The sequence below is a fragment of the Centropristis striata genome, chromosome 4 (assembly GCF_030273125.1).
Source record: "Centropristis striata isolate RG_2023a ecotype Rhode Island chromosome 4, C.striata_1.0, whole genome shotgun sequence".
Lineage (NCBI taxonomy): Eukaryota > Metazoa > Chordata > Actinopteri > Perciformes > Serranidae > Centropristis > Centropristis striata.
In genome coordinates, this window is record NC_081520.1 from 9,061,006 (window position 1) to 9,083,749 (window position 22,744).

The 22,744-nt window shown below is 40.3% G+C and overlaps 3 protein-coding genes across 3 annotated transcripts; all 3 read right to left on the reverse strand.

The window, feature by feature from the left end:
- Positions 1–255: 255 nt before the first annotated feature.
- LOC131970239 (extracellular calcium-sensing receptor-like) lies at positions 256–5,454 on the reverse strand. The gene is made up of 8 exons (XM_059331581.1): positions 5,321–5,454; positions 4,819–5,113; positions 4,438–4,727; positions 3,868–4,163; positions 2,664–2,869; positions 2,309–2,530; positions 1,254–1,377; positions 256–1,160 (listed from the first exon to the last, which is right to left on the reverse strand). The coding sequence occupies exons 1-8, from the start codon at positions 5,377–5,379 to the stop codon at positions 256–258; spliced, it is 2,397 nt and encodes a 798-aa protein (XP_059187564.1). The 5' UTR covers positions 5,380–5,454.
- Positions 5,455–6,440: 986 nt separating this feature from the next.
- LOC131969902 (extracellular calcium-sensing receptor-like) lies at positions 6,441–12,203 on the reverse strand. Its single transcript, XM_059331131.1, has 9 exons — positions 11,944–12,203; positions 11,448–11,742; positions 11,062–11,351; positions 10,487–10,767; positions 9,270–9,475; positions 8,915–9,136; positions 7,860–7,983; positions 6,950–7,766; positions 6,441–6,555 (listed from the first exon to the last, which is right to left on the reverse strand). The coding sequence occupies exons 1-9, from the start codon at positions 12,201–12,203 to the stop codon at positions 6,441–6,443; spliced, it is 2,610 nt and encodes an 869-aa protein (XP_059187114.1).
- An 831-nt stretch (positions 12,204–13,034) lies between these two features.
- On the reverse strand, positions 13,035–21,861 carry LOC131969903 (extracellular calcium-sensing receptor-like). The gene is made up of 8 exons (XM_059331132.1): positions 21,596–21,861; positions 21,096–21,390; positions 20,711–21,000; positions 20,074–20,369; positions 18,689–18,894; positions 15,931–16,152; positions 14,030–14,153; positions 13,035–13,939 (listed from the first exon to the last, which is right to left on the reverse strand). The coding sequence occupies exons 1-8, from the start codon at positions 21,859–21,861 to the stop codon at positions 13,035–13,037; spliced, it is 2,604 nt and encodes an 867-aa protein (XP_059187115.1).
- Positions 21,862–22,744: the final 883 nt, after the last annotated feature.

The window sequence follows — 22,744 nt, forward strand, 5'->3', positions numbered from 1 at the left end:
GTTAATGGTAAATGTAGTTCACTAAAACAATACCTCAGTGTCCAATTTACTGAGTAAGCTGAGTTTTCCTTCTCACAGAGACAGCAATAATGAGAGCAACACATTCTGCAGCACAGTAACTCAGCTTTTCTGTAAATGTAGCACACACTGAGGAATGTATCGCTTCAGTCATCTACATTTACTTTCAAAATTTATGACAAAACCACCTCAATGCTTGCAAATTTCTATTCCCTTTTTTTTCAAACCTCATATATCTCAGGATTGATCTTTGTTCATTAAATGTTTCTTGGTGTTCTTCTCTGGCTTAAACAATATGATGAAACACTTTGGAGCAAATATACACAATGTTAGTCCAAAACTGGAGGCCAGAATGGCAAATATCTCCACAGCCACAGTGAATTTCCCAGGAGAGCTGACATATGCAGGGATAAAGGTGATCCACACTGCACAGAATATCAGCATGCTGAATGTGATCAGCTTGGCTTCATTAAAATTATCAGGCAGTTTCCGAGCCAGGACAGCTAACACAAAGCAAAAGACAGCCAGCAGGCCGATGTACCCGAGCACAGCCCAGAACCCAACAGCTGAGCCTAATGCACACTCCAGGATGATCCTCTCCTTGTATGTTGTGAGGTTTTTCATTGGAAATGGAGGATTAAGAACCAACCAAATGGTGCATATTATAACTTGAATGAACGTGAAAGACACTACAGTCATTCTTTGCTGTGGAGGACCAAACCATTTCATCACATTGCTTCCTGGGAGTGTAGCTCTGAAGGCCATTAACACGACTATTGTTTTTCCAAGAACACAAGACATACACAGGACAAAGGTGATCCCAAATGCTGTGTGGCGCAGCATGCAGGACCACTCAGAGGGCGCTCCAATGAAAGTTAATGAACATAAGAAACACAGAGTCAGAGAGAAGAGCAGCAGGAAGCTCAGCTCAGAGTTGTTGGCCCTGACAATCGGGGATGTCCTGTGAAAATAGAACACAGTCGCTGTTATAATGGCAAGACAGGCACCACCAACTGAGAATGCAGCCAGGATGATTCCTAGGACCTCGTTGAAGGAAAGAAACTCTACAGGCTTGGGGAGACACGTGTCCCTCTCTGCATTAGGCCAGAACTCCTTGAGGCATGGGAAGCAATCAGGGGAATCTGAATAAAAAGCAAAGCGTCCTTTTAGGAGACATATTGTACACTACTCTATATTTTGTACAGTCAATATGTATTTGGAGAAAATAAAAATACCTGTAGCATTGCTAATCTCTCCCTCAGGACATGGTAAACAATCATAACAGCAGATGGGTTTTCCTTTCTGCAGCACTTTACGAGTTCCTGGAGGACAGCTGTCAGAGCACACTGACACAGGTACCTGGCACAAAGATATAAACAAAATATCACATATTCAGATGTGCTACAAAGATCTGAGGTTAAAAGCTAAAGTTGGTAAAAATACCAGGACTTGGAGTAGAGTGTTAGTGTTGCTAAACCAAACCTAGGTTCATACTAGCAAGGATGCAGCTACCAAAGGATAACTTAGCAAATTACATAAAATCACTGGTATCCTTTCCCTGCATGTTGCACTTAACTTTAGAGTGAGACTTGCCTGGGTGAGTGTGACTCTTCCTACATCTGAGAGGGGTTATGTTGTGTTCAAGTCACCGAGACACTCCTCGTCTGTGCTCCAAAATGGCCTTGAGTCTACTCAGCTCTGTTTGGTTGTTTTCATTCAGGCAAGGTGGATTCTCACAAATGAAGCTCAGTGTAATCTCTCACCCACTCATCACAATTCTACAAAATTAGCTGATCATGGGCATGCAATCGTTAAGTTAAACCAACTAGATTTTTCCAAAATCTACCACAATCAAGTCAAAAATTATTTTTTATATGACTATCCCTGTACTGCAATTCAGCAATGGAACACTTTTGGATGAGATGAAGGGGAGTGTTATGCCTAAATGCTGTAACTTTGGAATTCATTTTTAACTCGAGGGAGGCAAGAGGAACAGGGACCTAAAACACTTCATATGATGTGAGACTGTAAAATTTTAAATTTAAATACACTGTCGCCCTTCAAGTTAAAAAAAGTATTTGTTACCTCTTTCCATGAAATGATTGTGAGGAGGTGACTCATAATTTACAGATAAAGTGTATATCTTCTCAAAACATTATTAATTAATCAATTCCAAACACATCACGGTGAAAATGAAACCACAATAACTAGTGAAAAGTGTGTGAAAACAAAATTATTCCAACTTTATGGGCAACCGTATATTTTAAACTAGAGCTTTTAGGCTCCTTACTTGTGTGCTGCCTTCCACCCAGGTGAGGTTCCTGTTGATACGGAACTCTCTGCCAACAGGCAGTGATGCATCGTAGTGTCCGACTGTCACCAACTCGATGTTGCCACTCTCAGTTTTTTGCCAGTTCACCAGCTCATATGTGGCCACAGGATCCCCGTTGGCATCAAATGACACATCATAACCATTTTTAGAAAAATGTACTTTCTTTAACTGCATGAGAATCTGTGAGAATGAAGTAAATACTTGATATATTCAAATAAATAACATTTTAAAAGTTAACCATTTAACTCCATAAAAATGTACATTGTAGCTTTAAAAAGGACATTGCTGTGTTCACCTGGTGGTTTCAACTGACCTCTTCAGACTCTATCCTGCTGAATTTGTCACAGTGATTTGTAGAATTTGTTTCCTGACACACTGCATTATGAATGGCATGTGCTATTGCAAAAACAGCCTTGTATACCATGTTAGTGATCCGGAGCTGAGATGTGTCAGTGTACGGAGTCTGGAGCGTCTTTATGTCTTCACTTCCATCACACACTCTCTTGTTTGTGTCTGCCCCTAAATCCACACAGAGACAGAGAAAAGGGATGTTTTTTCAACCCTAAAAATTACAAGTAATTGCATTTTTAGGTTAAAGCATTCTCGCAACAAAAAACAGTACTTTGCAGACATCTTTATTTATTTTTTGTATAGTTGCTGTTTCCGCTTCCATCAGCCCTATTTTCAACCATCATTCACTGATTGAAAGGCCGTTAGTTAGATCCCTGACACTCACAGTGTAGATGGTAAAATTCTTAAGCAAGATAGTGCAGCCTAAAATGATTTGGTAGCACCTTACATGATAGCCTCGGCCACCAATGTATGAATGTATGTGAATGGGTGAGTGCTGACTTGTAATGTTGCAAAGACTAGAAAAGTGCTTTTTAAAATCAATCCATTTTTCTATTTTAATTCAGTCTATTTAACTGGTCAAGTATCTGTGCACATACAAGGAATTGACTGTGGTGTCGTGTCTGTTTCTGTGTATATAAACTGACAGTGACAATATGTGCATGTTAAAAAAACTGTTTATATTTAAACTGTGAAAATATATAATTAACATACTGACTTGAACAGTGTTATCCTGTTTTTTTTTAAAGTAAATAATCTGAAATCACTGTCTGAGTAATATATTCATTAAATGCAGACAAGCATATGCTGTAACTGATATGTGCTGTAATTACAATTTTTCAATTCTATTTAGCTTAATGACCTGGAGACTGTCTCTATATTGTGTGCTTGTGTTCGTGGCCTTAGCATTGAAATGAAAACACTGTTGCAAAGTTTATACAAAACCTCCAACACAGCAGAATGCCAAAACCTGACCTGAAAGATAATAATTTCAAGTGAGGTTCGAAGTGATGCAACTCATTGCCTCCTCGTGACTCAGTCCAGTAACAACAGATTTCATGCTAAATCCCAGATTTGGTCTTAAGGCTGCTGCACCACTCAGATAGACAGAGAAAAACAACAAAACTGATATACAATGACCCTCACATAAGATTCAACTGTCTCACTTTTTTTCAGCCTGCAGTTGAATGCATCCTCCCAGAACTCAGTGAGCAGTGGAGAGGCAGCCACTTTAGAGGGAGAGAGGTCCAGCAGGAAGTCTCTCAGACCTGGGATGACTGATTGCTCAATGCCAAATCCAATAGCTCCAGCACAGAAGCTGAACCTCAGCATGTCTGGGTCTGTTACCCAAGACTCACTGCCTATCCACAGGCGAGGTGGAAAAGGCTCAAGAGAAAGCTCCTCTAGCAGAATCCTCAGATCTACAGTCGATGTAAATGCCACAACAACCATAGCTGTCGACCTGGAGATATTGTGCATTATATATTATACCATATCACATAAAAAGTATGTTTTTAAACGTGTATCAAGACATTTTAATCAAACATCATTCGGTCTCATTGGCTCACAATGTCTCTGATGAATATGAGAGAATTATCCAAAAGGTTAGAGACATATATTTCCTGTGTTAATGGGGCTGATAAAAATGATTATATTTTATAACATTTGTTGTGGTTTTGTATTTAAAAGGTCAGTGTCAGCACAAGGAGAAAAACTACAATCAGTGATGTAGAAACCTGCGGATAACGTCAGCTACTCTCTGGATCCTGCTACGTGGGTTTGTCCGATAGAAAGCTTCAGAGTATTCCACACAGATCCCCTCTCTGCGTGCTGCGGCCAGGAAAGACGCCATGCCATTATTGCCATAATCTGAATCCGACCGGACAGCACCTATCCAAGTCCAGCCAAAGTGTTTGACCAGCTTGGCCAGCGCGTCAGCCTGGAACTGGTCACTTGGGATTGTTCTGAAAAAACTCGGGTACTGCTGCTTATCCGACAGGCATGCACAAGTGGCAAAGTGGCTCACCTAATGAAAAACAATAGTGCAATTACTGAACGGGACAAAACAATCAGCTCAAGTTTGAACAAGCAGATTGACAGAAATTCAGAACATTTACTTGAGGGACGTTAAAAGGCCCGAGGACGCGCGACATGCTGATGGATGGCGTGGACCCACACTCACCAACAACTGCCATCACCATACCAGACTGTGAGCAGTTGTCGCCTGTGTAAAACACCGGGTCCAGGCCGTTTGAAAGCTGGAATGCCACATGCACAGCCACGGGCACCGAGGCGCACGAGTCGTAGATCTGATAACCAAGTCTGATGCCCGGCAGCAGCTCCGTGCTGTTGTTAATCTCCTCGATGGCGAAGATCATTGCGCGTGAGAAGCGCAGTTCACGGGGGATAATGCTGCACACAGAAACTCATGTCAACTCCATAAGCACATTTAACAATTTTCAGATATATATAGTATAACTGCAATTCATATCCACTGTAAATACGTTATTTTAAACTACATCTGTCAACCAAATTATCAGGAAATCAATAAAATTAAGAACATTTCCTTCTTCACACAGTCTAAAATCCTCTTATCCCACATTTCTCCCTCTTACTAACCTCCCTTTGCACCTTAGCGACTCAGGCATGTAGGTGTAGTTATTCTCCACTGTGTGCATGTTGTAATGTATAGAGAAAGCACCACCAATAATGTAGTCACCATCCACTGAGAAAGCAGGGAGACGAGTGGTACCCTGTAGCTTACATTTTAGAGATGCAGCCTCAGAGCTGACCCCAGCACCAGAAACATTCAAAGCAAGAGCTGAGTTCAGCTCATACAGACCCAGAGACAGGATCAGGCTAATAGAGAGAGCAGTGATCTCCATCCCTCAACTGTCTGTGTGGGAATACTGCATGTGAGGTATCACTGAGTTATATAGATTTTTTAAACAAACCGTCCCTCCTTCTACTGTACGTCAGCTTACTGTACACCAAAGAGAATTCTTTCTATGGGCCGTACAATATTATCCGCATACAGTTCCCATGTGTCTTTTCCTCCTCTTGCATAATCATTGTAAACACCAAATGGTTTCCCAACTTTATCAAACCGTTACACCCTTTTTTTTTTCTTTTTTGCTCATATTGCAGTTTAGTCTAAGTCTAACAAATGTACCTTTTATATCTTGTTTGTGTCGTTCAATCCCATTTTACATAATGTGTGAAAAGGTTTTTTTTTAATAAGCAATAATTTCATGACAGTGTGAAGACAGAATACATAACCAAGCCTTTTTTTGCATTTTAACCATATTTATTTACTCATTTAGCTCATCATAAAAGAATATGTTTTAAATTAGTTCATAGCATGGCATTAATATCTTCAAAACATTTGTGAAAATGTTACATAAAACTGGTTGAATGCACACATTATAAGCTTCATACGGTATGCTATGGAAAAGTTTGTCACATTTTATGTTGCTGTCCAATCACTGTTGATGGTAAATGTAGTTGACTAAAGCAATACAATCCTCAGTGTCTAATTTACTGAGTAAGCTGAGTTTTCCTTCTCACAGAGACAGCAATAATGAGAGCAACACATTCTGCAGCACAGTAACTCAGCTTTTCTGTAAATGTAGCACACACTGAGGAATGTATCGCTTCAGTCATCTACATTTACTTTCAAAACTTATGAGAAAACCACCTCAATGCTTGCAAATCACTTATTTTTCAAACCTCATATTTCTCAGGATTGATTTTTGTTCATTAAATGCTTCTTGGTGTTCTTCTCTGGCTTAAACAATATGATGAAACACTTTGGAGCAAATATACACATCATCATCATCATCATCATCCTTCGACTGTCGTCGAGATCCTAGATGACACGTCTTTCCATCGGGTCCTGTCGGCCATTGCTGCTCCCAGCTCCTGGATTGTAAGTCCGGTGTGCGGTCAGGTTTACCCCTGGCTCAGGGAAAAGGACGCCCCTGCCGTGCATAGTCCACTGGAGGAGCAGGGACCCCTTAGGTATGTAGCACAAGGCTCACCGTTGTGTGGATACACCCTGGCTGCATACCAATCCCTGCACCAGCTATGGTTAAATAGTCCTGCTGCCTTGCAGGTAGTTCTTGGTTGAACAAAGGCTAAGGGACCATCCCCAACAGAAAAGGGTGACTGAAGGAGTTGCGCCCTCAGATGCACTAAGCAAGCGACAAGATTAATGATGTCACGACTAAAAAAAAAAAAAATATACACAATATTAGTCCAAAACTGGAGGCCAGAATGGCAAATATCTCCACAGCCACAGTGAATTTCCCAGGAGAGCTGACATATGCAGGGATAAAGGTGATCCACACTGCACAGAATATCAGCATGCTGAAGGTGATCAGCTTGGCTTCATTAAAATTATCAGGTAGTTTCCGAGCCAGGACAGCTAACACAAAGCAAAAGACAGCCAGCAGGCCGATGTACCCGAGCACAGCCCAGAACCCAACAGCTGAGCCTAATGCACACTCCAGGATGATTCTCTCTTTGTATGTTGTGAGGTTTTTCATTGGAAATGGAGGATCAAGAACCAACCAAATGGTGCATATTATAACTTGAATGAACGTGAAAGACACTACAGTCATTCTTTGCTGTGGAGGACCAAACCATTTCATCACATTGCTTCCTGGGAGTGTAGCTCTGAAGGCCATTAACACTACTATTGTTTTTCCAAGAACACAAGACATACAGAGGACAAAGGTGATCCCAAATGCTGTGTGGCGCAGCATGCAGGACCACTCAGAGGGCGCTCCAATGAAAGTTAATGAACATAAGAAACACAGAGTCAGAGAGAAGAGCAGCAGGAAGCTCAGCTCAGAGTTGTTGGCCCTGACAATCGGGGATGACCTGTGACGATAGAACACAGCCGCTGTTATCATGGCAAGACAGGCACCACCAACTGAGAATGCAGCCAGGATGATTCCTAGGACCTCGTTGAAGGAAAGAAACTCTACAGGCTTGGGGAGACACGTGTCCCTCTCTGCATTAGGCCAGAACTCCTTGAGGCATGGGAGACAATCAGGGGAATCTGAATAAAAAGCAAAGCGTCCTTTTAGTAGACATACTGTACACTACTCTATATTTTGTACAGTCAATATGTATTTGGAGAAAATAAAAATACCTGTAGCATTGCTAATCTCTCCTTCAGGACATGGTAAACAATCATAACAGCAAATGGGTTTTCCTTTCTGCAGCACTTTACGAGTTCCTGGAGGACAGCTGTCAGAGCACACTGACACAGGTACCTGACACAAAGATATAAAGAAAATATCATATATTCAGATGTGCTACAAAGATCTGAGGTTAAAAGCTAAAGTTGGTAAAAATACCAGGACTTGGAGTAGAGTGTTAGTGTTGCTAAACCAACCTAGGTTCATACTACCAAGGATGCAGCTACCAAAGGATAACCTAGCAAATTACATAAAATCACTGGTATCCTTTCCCTGCATGTTGCACTTAACTTTAGAGTGAGACTTGCCTGGGTGAGTGTGACTCTTCCTACATCTGAGAGGGGTTATGTTGTGTTCAAGTCACCGAGACACTCCTTGTCTGTGCTCCAAAATGGCCTTGAGTCCACTCAGCTCTGTTTGGTTGTTTTCATTCAGGCAAGGTGGATTCTCACAAATGAAGCTCAGTGTAATTTCTCACCCACTCACCATATTTCTTCAAAATTAGCTGATCATGGGCATGCAATCGTTAAGTTAAACCAACTTAATTTTTCCAAAATCTACAACAATCAAGTCAAAAATTATTTTTTATATGACTATCCCTGTACTGCAATTCAGCAATGGAACACTTTTGGATGAGATGAAGGGGAGTGTTATGCTTAAATGCTGTAACTTTGGAATTCATTTTTAACTCGAGTACAGGCAAGAGGAACAGGGACCTAAAACACTTCATATGATGTGAGACTGTAAAATTTTAAATTTAAATACACTGTCGCCCTTCAAGTTAAAAAAAGTATTTGTTACCTCTTTCCATGAAATGATTGTGAGGAGGTGACTCATAATTTACAGATAAAGTGTATATCTTCTCAAAACATTATTAATTAATCAATTCCAAACACATCACGGTGAAAATGAAACCACAATAACTCGTGAATTGTGTGTGAAAACAAAATTATTCCAACTTTATGGGCAACCGTATATTTTAAACTAGAGCTTTTAGGCTCCTTACTTGTGTGCTGCCCTCCACCCAGGTGAGGTTCCTGTTGATACGGAACTCTCTGCCAACAGGCAGTGATGCATCGTAGTGTCCGACTGTCACCAACTCGATGTTGCCACTCTCAGTTTTTTGCCAGTTCACCAGCTCGTATGTGACCACAGGATCCCCGTTGGCATCAAATGACACATCATAACCATTTTTAGAAAACTGTACTTTCTTTAACTGCATGAGAATCTGTGAGAATGAAGTAAATACTTGATATATTCAAATAAATAACATTTTAAAGGTTAACCATTTAATTCCATAAAAATGTACATTATAGCTATAAAAAGGACATTGGTGTGTTCACCTGGTGGTTTCAACTGACCTCTTCAGACTCTATCCTGCTGAATTTGTCACAGTGATTTGTAGAATTTGTTTCCTGACACACTGCATTATGAATGGCATGTGCTATTGCATAAACAGCCTTGTATACCATGTTAGTGATCCGGAGCTGAGATGTGTCAGTGTACGGAGTCTGGAGCGTCTTTATGTCTTCACTTCCATCACACACACTCTTGTTTGTGTCTGCCCCTAAAACCACACAGAGACAGAGGAAAGGGATGTTTTTTCAACCCTAAAAATTACAAGTAATTGCATTTTTAGGTTAAAGCATTCTCGCAACAAAAAACAGTACTTTGCAGACATCTTTATTTAATTTTTGTATAGTTGCTGTTTCCGCTTCCATCAGCCCTATTTTCAACTATCATTCACTGATTGAAAGGCCGTTAGTTAGATCCCTGTCACTGACAGTGTAGATGGTAAAATTCTTAAGCAAGATAGTGCAGCCTAAAATGATTTGGTAGCACCTTACATGATAGCCTCGGCCACCAATGTATGAATGTATGTGAATGGGTGAGTGCTGACTTGTAATGTTGCAAAGACTAGAAAAGTGCTTTTTAAAATCAATCCATTTTTCTATTATAATTCAGTCTATTTAACTGGTCAAATATCTGTACACATACAAGGAATTGACTGTGGTGTCATGTCTGTTTCTGTGTATACAAACTGACAGTGACAATATGTGCATGTTAAAAAAACTGTTTATATTTAAACTGTGAAAATATATAATTAACATACTGACTTGAACAGTGTTATAGTGTTTTTTTTAAGTAAATAATCTGAAATCACTGTCTGAGTAATACATTCATTAAATGCAGAAAAGCATAATTTGTAACTGATATGTGCTGTAATTACAATTTTTCAATTCTATTTAGCTTAATGACCTGGAGACTGTCTCTATATTGTGTGCTTGTGTTTGTGGTTTTAGCATTGAAATGAAAACACTGTTGCAAAGTTTATACAAAACCTCCAACACAGCAGAATGCCAAAACCTGACCTGAAAGATAATAATTTCAAGTGAGGTTCAAAGTGATGCACCTTATTGCCTCCTCATGACTCAGTCCAGTAACAACAGATTTCATGCTAAATCCCAGATTTGGTCTTAAGGCTGCTGCACCACTCAGATAGACAGAGAAAAACAACAAAACTGATATACAATGACCCTCACATAAGATTCAACTGTCTCACTTTTTTTCAGCCTGCAGTTGAATGCATCCTCCCAGAACTCAGTGAGCAGTGGAGAGGCAGCCACTTTAGAGGGAGAGAGGTCCAGCAGGAAGTCTCTCAGACCTGGGATGACTGATTGCTCAATGCCAAATCCAATAGCTCCAGCACAGAAGCTGAACCTCAGCATGTCTGGGTCTGTTACCCAACACTCACTGCCTATCCACTGGCGAGGTGAAAAAGGCTCAAGAGAAAGCTCCTCTAGCAAAATCCTCATGTCTTCATTGGCTGTAAATGCCACAACAACCACAGCTGTTGACCTAGTGAGACATTGTAGTTCATTATATTAGGTAAACATGAACATAAAAGTAAGATAATAAATACAAACATACATGTGGGAGATAGCATAGAAAACTATAGTTTAGAATTTGGACTCACTGACATGAAGAACACTGTCAAATATAAGAGAAATACATGTGGTGTAAAAGATACACTTCTAAGGTGTCTTAGATAATAAAAATCTTCAACCTTAAATGTTTACACGTTTAATGGTTCTGTGTGCAGAAGGTCAGTGTCAGCACATGAAACAAAACCACAATCAGTGATGTAGAAACCTGCGGATAACGTCAGCTACTCTCTGGATCCTGCTACGTGGGTTGGTCCGATAGAAAGCTTCAGAGTATTCCACACAAATCCCTTCTCTGCGTGCTGCGGCCAGGAAAGTCGCCATGCCATTATTGCCATAATCTGAATCCGACCTGACAGCACCTATCCAAGTCCAGCCAAAGTGTTTGACCAGCTTGGCCAGCGCATCAGCCTGGAACTGGTCACTTGGGATTGTTCTGAAGAAATTCGGGTACTGCTGCTTATCAGACAGGCATGCACACGTGGCAAAGTGGCTCACCTAACGAAAAACAACAGTGCAATTATTGAACGGGACAAAACAATCAGCTCAACTTTATATTAAACACACAGTTTGCCATGAATTCAAAACATTTACTTGAGGGATGTTAAAAGGCCTGAGGACGCGCGACATGCTGATGGATGGCGTGGACCCAGACTCACCAACAACTGCCATCACCATACCAGACTGTGAGCAGTTGTCGCCTGTGTAAAACACCGGGTCCAGGCCGTTTGAAAGCTGGAATGCCACATGGACAAACACAGGCACCGAGGCACACGAGTCGTAGATCTGATAACCGAGTCTGATGCCCGGCAGCAGCTCCGTGCTGTTGTTAATCTCCTCGATGGTGAAGATCATTGCACTTGAGAAGCGCAGTTCACGGGGGATAATGCTGCACACATAAACTCATGTCAACTCGATAAGCACATGCAACAATTTTCACAGATATATATAGTAGAACTGCCATTCATATCCACTGTAAGTGAACTGTATCTGTGAACCAAATTGTCAGCAAGTCAATAAAAAATTAAGAACATTTCCATTCTCACACAGTCTAAAATCCTTTTATCCCACATTTCTCCCTCTTACTAACCTCCCTTTGCACCTTAGTGGCTCAGGCATGTAGGTGTAGTTATTCTCCACTGTGTGCATGTTGTAATGTATAGAGAAAGCACCACCAATGACGTAGTCACCATCCACTGAGAATGCAGGTACACGAGTGGTACTCTGTAGCTTACATTTTACAGGTGCAGCCTCAGAGCTGACCCTAGCACCAGAAACATTCAAGACAAGAGCTGAGTTCAGCTCACACAGAGACAGGATCAGACTAATAGAGAGAGCAGTGATCTCCATCCCTCAATTGTCTGTGTGGGAATACTGCATGTGTGTTATCACTGGTTTATATAGATTTTCCAAACAAATCATCCCTCCTTCTACTGTACAGCAGCTTACTGTACACCAAAGAGAATTATTTCTCCGCATACAGTTCCCATGTGTCTTTTCCTCCTCTTGCATTATCATGGTAAACATAAAATGGTTTCCCAAATTCATCCAACCGTTATACTCTTTTTCCTTTTTAGCTCATATTGCACTTTAGTCTAAGTCTAACAAATGTACATTTTATAACTTGTTTGTGTCGTTCAATCCCATTTAGATATTGTGTGAAAAGATATTTTTTAATAAGCAATAATTTCATGACAGTGTCAAGACAGAACACATAACCAAGCCTTTTTTTTTGCATTTTAACCTTCTTTATTTACTCATTTAGCTCATCATAAAAGAATATGTTTTAAATAAGTTCATAGCATGGCATTAATATCTTCAAAACATTTGTGAAAATGTTATGTAAAACTGGTTGAATGTGCACATTATAAGCTTCATGCGGTATGCTATGGAAAGGTTTGTCACATTTTATGTTGCTGTCCAATCAGTGTTGATGGTAAATGTAGTTGACTAAAGCAATACAATCCTCAGTGTCCAATTTACTGAGTAAGCTGAGTTTTCCTTCTCACAGAGACAGCAATAATGAGAGCAACACATTCTGCAGCACAGTAACTCAGCTTTTCTGTAAATGTAGCACACACTGAGGAATGTATCGCTTCAGTCATCTACATTTACTTTCAAAACTTATGAGAAAACCACCTCAATGCTTGCAAATCACTTATTTTTCAAACCTCATATTTCTCAGGATTGATTTTTGTTCATTAAATGCTTCTTGGTGTTCTTCTCTGGCTTAAACAATATGATGAAACACTTTGGAGCAAATATACACAATATTAGTCCAAAACTGGAGGCCAGAATGGCAAATATCTCCACAGCCACAGTGAATTTCCCAGGAGAGCTGACATATGCAGGGATAAAGGTGATCCACACTGCACAGAATATCAGCATGCTGAAGGTGATCAGCTTGGCTTCATTAAAATTATCAGGTAGTTTCCGAGCCAGGACAGCTAACACAAAGCAAAAGACAGCCAGCAGGCCGATGTACCCGAGCACAGCCCAGAACCCAACAGCTGAGCCTAATGCACACTCCAGGATGATTCTCTCCTTGTATGTTGTGAGGTTTTTCATTGGGAACGGGGGATTAAGAACCAACCAAATAGTACATATTATAACTTGAATGAACGTGAAAGACACTACAGTCATTCTTTGCTGTGTAGGACCAAACCATTTCATCACATTGCTTCCTGGGAGTGTAGCTCTGAAGGCCATTAACACTACTATTGTTTTTCCAAGAACACAAGACATACAGAGGACAAAGGTGATCCCAAATGCTGTGTGGCGCAGCATGCAGGACCACTCAGAGGGCACTCCAATGAAAGTTAATGAACATAAGAAACACAGAGTCAGAGAGAAGAGCAGCAGGAAGCTCAGCTCAGAGTTGTTGGCCCTGACAATTGGGGATGTCCTGTGACAATAGAACACAGCCGCTGTTATCATGGCAAGACAGGCACCACCAACTGAGAATGCAGCCAGGATGATTCCTAGGACCTCGTTGAAGGAAAGAAACTCTACAGGCTTGGGGAGACACGTGTCCCTCTCTGCATTAGGCCAGAACTCCTTGAGGCATGGGAAACAATCAGAGGAATCTGAATATAAAGCAAAGGGGCTTTTAGGAGACATACTGTAAAGTACTGTATGTTGTACAGTCAATATATATTTGGAGAAAATAAAAATACCTGTAGCATTGCTAACCTCTCCCTCAGGACATGGTAAACAATCATAACAGCAGATGGGTTTTCCTTTCTGCAGCACTTTACGAGTTCCTGGAGGACAGCTGTCAGAGCACACTGACACAGGTACCTGGCACAAAGAAACAAAACAAAATATCATATATTCAGATGTTCTACACAGCTCTGAGGTTAAAAAGCTAAAGTAGATTAAAAAAGCCAGAATTTAAAGTGGAGTGAAAGCTTCTCTTGCACAAAGTCAACAAACAGAATCTTGGAAAAGTGCTTCCTAGTTTGACTGCAGATCACAAGCAGCCATTAACATGATTTACTGCTACGTTCGAGTCCACTTGGCTCTGATTGGTCATTTTCTTTCAGGTGAGGTGTTTTCTTATGAATGAAGCTTAGTGTAATCTCTCACACACTCATCATTTTTTTTCAAAATTAGCTGATCATCGGCCTGCATTCTTCAAATTACCCCAACCAAATTTTGCCCAAGTCGCCAACAATCTTCAATCAAGGGAACATTTTTGGATAAGATGAAGGGGTAGTATTATGCAAGAATGCTGTAACTTTGTTATTAATCTTTTTACAGCAGGTATAGGCATGAGGAACATGGATTGACTAGAGCAGCTGGCCAACCATCAGCCCTATGGCTGCTGGACCTCTATGCAGCCATCAACACTGTTAACCACCAAATCCTCCTCTCTACACTTACAAAACTTGGTATATCAGGTTCTGCCCTCTGATGGTTCACATCCTACCTTGCAGGGAGATCTTTAAAAGTATTATGGAAGGGAGAAGTATCCAAACTACAAAATCTTTCCACTGGGGTGCCTCAAGGATCAGTGCTAGGCCCCCTTCTTTTCTCAATTTACACCACCTCACTTGGTGCAATCATTCGCAATCATGGATTCTCATCCCATTGTTTTTGTGATGATACCCAGCTGTTCCTTCCCTTCCCAGCAAACAAACCCACATTCTGAACCTCTGCTCACCTTGCGGACACATCAACATGGATGTCATGACTGATGACCAACTGACCTTCAAGGTTCATGTGTCCTCAATTGCAAGACTGTGTGGGTTCGCCTTATACGACATCAGGAAATTCAGACCCTACCTGACCAAGCAAACAACACAACTCCTGGTTCAGGCCCTCGGGACATCACACTTGGGCTACTGCAACTCTCAACTTGCAGGACTCCCTGCATGCACCACCAAGCCTCTGCAGATGATCCAGAATGCAGCGACGCATCTGGTCTTCAACCAGCCCAAGAGAGCACATGTCACTCCGCTACTCATCTTTCTGCACTGGCTCCCAGTCGCAGCCTACATCAAATTCAAAGCCCTGTCTCTTGCATACAAAATAGCAACTTGGCACATCCCTTGCATATCTGACCTCCTTTGTTCTGGTCCACATACCCTCCCGCCCACTGTACTCTTCGTGGTGAAAGACGTCTGGCTCCTCCGCCGCTGCAGGGCTCTACATCTCAAACCAGACTCTTCTCCTCTGTAGTTCCCCGGTGGTGGAAGGACCTTCCAAACTCCATCCGATCTGCTGAGTCCTTATCAATTTTTAAGAAGAGACTGAAGACCCAACTCTTTACTGACACCTTCACACTTGATCGACACAAATGACACATTAAGTATCGCACTGACTGCTTGCGCAACCTAAAAACACTTAGGTCCTAATGGACTCAAACTTAACCCACGGGACTTACTCTTGCTATGCTTCTTGACTTCATCTTTGCTTGTGGTGTATTACCTCTCATTTGTACGTCGGTTTGGATATAAGCGTCTGCCAAATGACATTGTAGAATTGTAGAATTGGACCAAAAACAATTCATACCATGTAAGACTTTCAGATTTTATACTTAAATTTGTTAAACTCGAACTTTTGGGCTCCTTACTTGTGTGCTGCCCTCCACCCAGGTGAGGTTCCTGTTGATACGGAACTCCTGGCCAACCGGCAGTGATGCATCATAGTGTCCCACTGTCACCATCTCCACGTTGCCACTCTTAGTTTTTTGCCAGTTAATCAGCTCATATGTAGCCACAGGATCCCCGTTGCCATCAAATGACACATCATAACCATTTCGAGAAAAATTTACTTTCTTTAACTGCATAAGAACCTGTGAGGATAAAATAAAGTAAGAGAAAATAAACGATAAAATTTAAGCTGAAAGGTTGAGAATGTGCTTTTACAATACAGCCACTTTGTTAACTTCTTATAAAGATATAATTACTTTACCTTGCAACGAATACTCGTACTGCTGGATTTCCTGTTTAGACACAGTTACCTCTCAAGCTTTTATTCTACTAATTCACTTGTTGCTTCACAACGACTACTGATTACTTTAATACTCCTTGCTTCATGCACAACAGATTATTGCTTCACAATGACTACCTGTTGCTGTTAAAACAACAGATCTTCGCTTTTTAACAATTATTCATATTCCTGGGTTTCCTTTTAAGACAGTTACCTATCAGGACTTTATTGTACTAAACTAGTCGTTGCTTTGCACAAACGAGTTATTGTTTTGAGTATTTGTCGCTTTGTTATGAACAAAAAAAAAAAAAAATGGTCCAAGATTCCTGTTAACATACAGATACCATTGTGGGCTTTTATTTTGAAGGCCTGTCTCGTCATGACTTTGCTGGTTGTGTTGGTGTTTACGTCATCATTATAAAAGTGGAAAGGGGAGAGGCACACAATGTCTCATCAATCCCTCAAACTACTCTTTATTTAAAAAAAAAAAAACATGAGTCCTAACAACAAAATATTAGCATCATCAGAAAGAAAATTGTCTTCTGAATCCGTTGATGTAGGTTTCTTATTTGTACTAAAGAAAATGTGAGCAAAATCACAGTTTATAAATTGGGATTTTTCTGTTTACGTAAGTTTCTATGGAACATTTAGTTGGAATTGCTGTCACAATCAGGCTCACTGAGCCAAATCCGTAAGTCTTATTGATTTCAGTGTAGGATGTTTGTGACAAGCACAAGATTCTCTACGATTTGCCCTTATCTGATTTGATGTTTTTCAGAGAAAAATATCAGAAAAAAGTCCCAGCCTCTCTCCACTCTAGCTGTGATGTCATCCACTCTAGCTCTGAGCATTCCGCCGAATACACACCCATTATAAACTCTGAAACGCGCTGAAAAAAGCATCAAACATAAACTGCGAATTCATGACTATCGTGAGATCAAACTGTGACCCAATGAAGTCCCAAGTCTCAAAATACGCTTAAACTTCTGTGTTAAAGTATAGCGAATTGGCACAGCCCCATATTCAGGTGTTTCTGAGCTCTGTGATTCTTTCACAGTTTTTTTTGCGTTTTTTACGAAATCAATGACCCGTTAAACAGGGACTCTCTGCTGAGTACACCGACACCTCATACAAGTCCACCGGACAAACGGTTCATTAGTTATGGAAAAGGGGGAGTGGCTAACCAAAAGAGGCGGGGTAATCGATCACTAGTTAAACAGGGAATCTCTGCTGAGTACACTGACACCTCATACAAGTCTCGAGGAGAAACAGTTAATTAGTTATGAAAGGGGGTGTGGTTAAATCATAAGGGGCGGGACTTTATGAAATATTGTAATGTAGAACTTTTCAGTGATGAACTATCATCATGCATGACAAGTTTGAGGCAGATTGGATAATATATGGTCAAGCTATACAGTCTCGTATTTTATGAAAAAAATGCCATATTTTGCTGCCCTGCCACGCCCACATAGCGTGACGGTCAGTCAAGCTTTTAATACATTTTGATCCCAAAGGCTTTATGATGGTATTGACCAAGTTTGAAGTCAATCAGGTTAAATCTGTTGGAGGTGTTTGCAAAAGTATGCAAAGTGGTCGTGGTTAGAGCATAAGGGGCTGGGCTTTATAAAATATTGTTATATAGAAGAGTTCAGGGCTGGACTCTTCTGAAGCAGGAGAAGTTTGGACCAGATCGGACAAAGTATGGCAAAGTTATAACAATCTCGTGTTTTATGCCAAGACATCAGATTTTGCCGCCATGCCACACCCACATAGTGTAACAATTGGTATAGCTTTTAATAACTTTTGATCCCAAAGGCCGTCTGATGATACTGACTAAGTCTGAAGTTTAAGTTGAATTAAATCTGTAGGAGGAGTTTGTTAAAGTATGCGGAGTGGAAATGGCAAAAAAAGTCAACAACAAAACACCATTTTCGATCCAAGATTGCTGACAATCCTGTTCGTTTTGGGGTATTCTTGATACAAATATGTACCAAATTTCATGTCTCTACGACAAACCTGTTTCAGGGGTTCAATTCTAGGGGGCGCTATTAGGTCATTTTGCCACACCCATTTCTGAAACCAATGAAAGACGTACATTTTCGACTGGCTTGAATTTTTTTCCAAATCTGGTGAGTTTTGGAAAATGATAAAGCCCTCAAAAAACTTGATTCATTTGCCATTATAATAATAAATAGAACAATTTCAATAGGGTCCTCGCACTGTTAGTGCTCCGGCCCTAGAAATATGGTAAAGATGAAACATTTGCATTGCACTGATGGTGCAAATTGGCACAGCAGATAATGAAAATATAATTTGTTTCAATATCATGAATTTATACATTTTAAGTTTAAATAGGACATCGGTGTATTGGTGTGGTCACCTATTTGTTTTTCACTGACCTCTTCAGACTCTATCCTGGTGAATTTGTGACAGTGAGTTGTAGACTGTCTTTCCTGACACACTGCATTATGAATTGCATGTGCTATTGCATAAGCAGCCTTGTATACCATGTTAGTGATCCGGAGCTGAGATGTGTCAGTGTACGGATTCTGGAGCGTCTTTATGTCTTCACTTCCATCACACACTCTCTCGTTTGTGACTGCACCTAAAATCACAGAGAGACAGAGAAAAGGGATTTTTTTTTCAAACCTAAAAATTACAACTTATTGCAGCAACTCGTCTATATTGCAATTATATAGATGTAAAACATGTATTTTCAATTAAAAGCACTCTCAAATCAAAAAACAGTTTTGCAGCAGTTCATTTATTTTTCAGTGGTTGCTGTTTCTATTTGTATAAGCCTTATTTTTTAACCATCATTCACTAATTGAAAGGCCATTACTTCAATCCCTGACACTGGCAGTGTAGATGCTGAAAATCTTGAGCAAGATACTGAAGCCCAAAATGTTTGGTAGCAGGTTGCGGTGGGTGAGTGCTGAATTATAGGGTTGCTAAGACTAGAAATGTAATTTAATCTATTTCAATGGACAAACTTTTTATACAATAAAAAAACATAAAAGGAATTTTACTGTGGTCTCATGTCTCTTTCTGATAGCTAACAGACTAACTGATTTTTTCCCTTAGGGATATATAAACTACTTTTGATATTTGATTTGATGTGCATGTTAAAAAACTGTATGTTTAAACTATAAAAAAATGTGTAATTTACATACTTACTAGACCCATCTTTATGTGTTTAAAATACGCAAAAGATCTGAAATTACTGTTGGTATAATTTTTTTTTTTTAAATGTATTTTTTTGGGCTTTTTCATGCCTTTAATGGACAGGATAGCTGAAGAGAGACAGGAAGCAGGGGGCAGAGAGAGGGGAATGACACGCAGTAAATGGCCGTCCGATGCGGACGTTGGTATAATAGTTGGTATAATATTTAATTACATGCAGACAAGCATATACTGAAACTGATATGTGCTGTAATTACATTTTTTCTTCTCTATTTAGCTTAATGGCCTGGAGACTGTCTCTATATTGTGTGGGTGTGTTCTTGGCTTTAGTGTTGACATAAAAAACCCTGTAGCAAAGTTTATACAAAACCTTAAACAGGACAGCAGAATGCCAAAACCTGAACTGAAAGATCATAATTTCAAATGAGATGAAATAGATAAACCTTATTGTCTCCTCATTAGTCAGTTCAATAACAACAGAGTTCTGATTCATGCAAATACTCAGATTTAGTCTAAAAGCAACAGCTGCTCCACTCAGATAGACAGAGAAAACAACAAACCTAAAAAATAAGGGTAAGATCATAAGATTAAACTCACTCACTTTTTTTCAGCCTGCAGTTGAATACATCCTCCCAGAACTCAGTGAGCAGTGGAGAGGCAGCCACTTTAGAGGGAGAGAGGTCCAGCAAGAAGTCTCTCAGACCTGGGATGACTGATTGCTCAATGCCAAATCCAATAGCTCCAGCACAGAAGCTGAACCTCAGCATGTCTGGGTCTGTTACCCAGGCCTCACTGCCTATCCACTGGCGAGGCGGAAAAGGCTCAAGAGAAAGCACTTCTAGCAAAATCTTCATGTCTGCATTCGATGTAAATGCCACAACAACCATAGATGTCGACCTGGAGAGACATTATACTTCATTAAATTATATCAGCACAAACATCAAATTGAGATCATAAACAAAAAAATACATGTGAGAGATAGCATGGAAAATTATAGTTCAGTATTTGGCCTCTCTGTAGAAGAATGCCAATAACAAATATGACAGAAATACACGTGACAGTGTAAAAGACACAACATAAGTCTCTAAAATAATATGATATAAATATGAAATATTAGTATAATATATTATTAATATTATATATTATATATATAGATATATCTTAACACATTTTACGGTTCTTTGTGCAGAAGGTCAGTGTCAGCACAGGGAAAAAAGTACAATCAGTGATGTAGAAACCTGCGGATAACGTCAGCTACTCTCTGGATCCTGCTACGTGGGTTGGTCCGATGAAAAGCTTCAGAGTATTCCACACAGATCCCCTCTCTGCGTGCCGCAGCCAGGAAAGACGCAATGCCATTATTGCCATAATCTGAATCCGACCGGACAGCACCTATCCAAGTCCAGCCAAAGTGTTTGACCAGCTTGGCCAGCGCGTCAGCCTGGAACTGGTCACTTGGGATTGTTCTGAAGAAACTCGTGTACTGCTGCTTATCAGACAGGCATGCACAAGTGGCAAAGTGGCTCACCTAACGAAAAACAACAGTTTAATTATTTACGGGACAAAACAGTCAGCTCAAATTTATATTAAACACACAGTTTGCTATAAATCAAAAACATTCACTTGAGGGATGTTAAAAGGCCCGAGGATGCGCGACATGCTGATGGATGACGTGGACCCTGGCCCACCAACAACTGCCATCACCATACCCGACTGTGAGCAGTTGTCGCCGGTGTAAAACACCGGGTCCAGGCCGCTTGAAAGCTGGAATGACACATGCACCGCCACGGGCACCGAGGCGCACGAGTCGAAGATCTGATAACCGAGTCTGATGCCCGGCAGCAGCTCCGTGCTGTTGTTAATCTCCTCGATGGCGAAGATCATTGCGCGTGAGAAGCGCAGTCCACGAGGCTTAATTCTGCACACAGAAACTCATGTCAGCTCCATAAGCACAAGTCACTTTAACAGAAAACATATGGGAGAACTGCAATTCATACTCACAGTCAAAAGTCATAAATGCACTTGATTTGAAAACCAAATCGTCAGAACGTCATTTAAATTAAGAATATTTCCATCCTCATACAGTAAAATCATCTTATCCCACATTTCTCCCTCTTACTTACCTCCCTTTGCACCTTAGTGGCTCAGGCATGTAGGTGTAGTTATGCTTCACTGTGTGCATGTTGATATGTTGGGCGAAAACACCACCAATAACATAGTCACCATCCACAGAAAATACAGGTAGACGAGTGGTACCCTGAAGCTTACATTTTACAGATGCAGCCTCAGAGCTGACCCCAGCACCAGAAACATTCAAGGCAAGAGCTGAGTTCAGCTCACACAGACCCAGAGACAGGATCAGGCTAATAGAGAGAGCAGTGATCTCCATCCCTCAACTGTCTGTGTGGGAATACTGCATGTGTGTTATCACTGGTTTATATAGATTTTTCAAACAAACAATCCCTCCTTCTACTGTACGTCAGTTTACTGTACACCAAAGAGAATCTCTTCTGGTCTCCTTTTGCAAACTTATCATTATCAACCCCAAATGGTTTTCTTATTTTGCCCTACCCTTATGCCATTGTATGTTTATATTTTGGCCATATCGCAGTTAAGTCTAACAAATGCACCTTTAATATTTTGTTTGTGTGGTTCAATCCCATTTTACATAATGTGAATACAGAATCCCTTAAAAAAAAAAAAAAAAAAAAAAAAAAAATCTGACTGCGTGAAGACAGAACACAGAATCACTTACTCATCTAGCTCATCATAAAATAATTTGTTTATAACATTTTAAAAGAATATTCACCAAATGGCATTGAAATTCACGAAACATTTTATGTTAAAACTTTGTTAAATATTTCATGTAAAATATTTTGTCAATATTGAAAGGTGAAGACTGTATTGAATGTTGAACATTATGCATAATGTGCACATTCTTTTATTGATAAAGCTTATAAGCATTATGCTGTATTCTATGGGAAAGTTTGTCACATTTTATGTTGCTGTCAAATCAGTGTTGATGGTAAATGTAGTTCACTAAAGCAATACAATCCCCAGTGTCCAATTTACTGAGAAAGCTGAGTTCTCCTGCTCACAGAGACAACAATAATGAGAGCAACACATTCTGCAGCACAGTAATTCAGCTTTTCTGTAAATGTAGCACACACTGAGGAATGTATCGCTTCAGTCATCTACGTTTAATATCAAAACTGTTTGGAAATCCACCTCAATGCTTGCAAAGTCTCTTTTAACTTTTTCCTAACCTCATA

Bases quoted from the DNA above. Each gene is read 5' to 3' on its own strand.
- LOC131970239 (XM_059331581.1), bottom strand. From the start codon at position 5,379: ATGCACACAGTGGAGAATAACTACACCTACATGCCTGAGTCGCTAAGG. The intron at 4,164-4,437 runs GTTTCTACATCA...CAATATCTCCAG, and splicing joins GTAGCTGACGTTATCCGCAG to GTCGACAGCTATGGTTGTTG. The intron at 2,531-2,663 runs GTCAGTTGAAAC...TCATTCTCACAG, and splicing joins GCAGGATAGAGTCTGAAGAG to ATTCTCATGCAGTTAAAGAA.
- LOC131969903 (XM_059331132.1), bottom strand. From the start codon at position 21,861: ATGGAGATCACTGCTCTCTCTATTAGCCTGATCCTGTCTCTGGGTCTG. The intron at 20,370-20,710 runs GTTTCTACATCA...ATGTCTCTCCAG, and splicing joins GTAGCTGACGTTATCCGCAG to GTCGACATCTATGGTTGTTG. The intron at 14,154-15,930 runs GTAAGGAGCCCA...TCTTTGTGCCAG, and splicing joins GGGTGGAGGGCAGCACACAA to GTACCTGTGTCAGTGTGCTC.
- LOC131969902 (XM_059331131.1), bottom strand. From the start codon at position 12,203: ATGGAGATCACTGCTCTCTCTATTAGTCTGATCCTGTCTCTGTGTGAG. The intron at 11,743-11,943 runs GTTAGTAAGAGG...TTATGTGTGCAG, and splicing joins CCACTAAGGTGCAAAGGGAG to CATTATCCCCCGTGAACTGC. The intron at 10,768-11,061 runs GTTTCTACATCA...ATGTCTCACTAG, and splicing joins GTAGCTGACGTTATCCGCAG to GTCAACAGCTGTGGTTGTTG.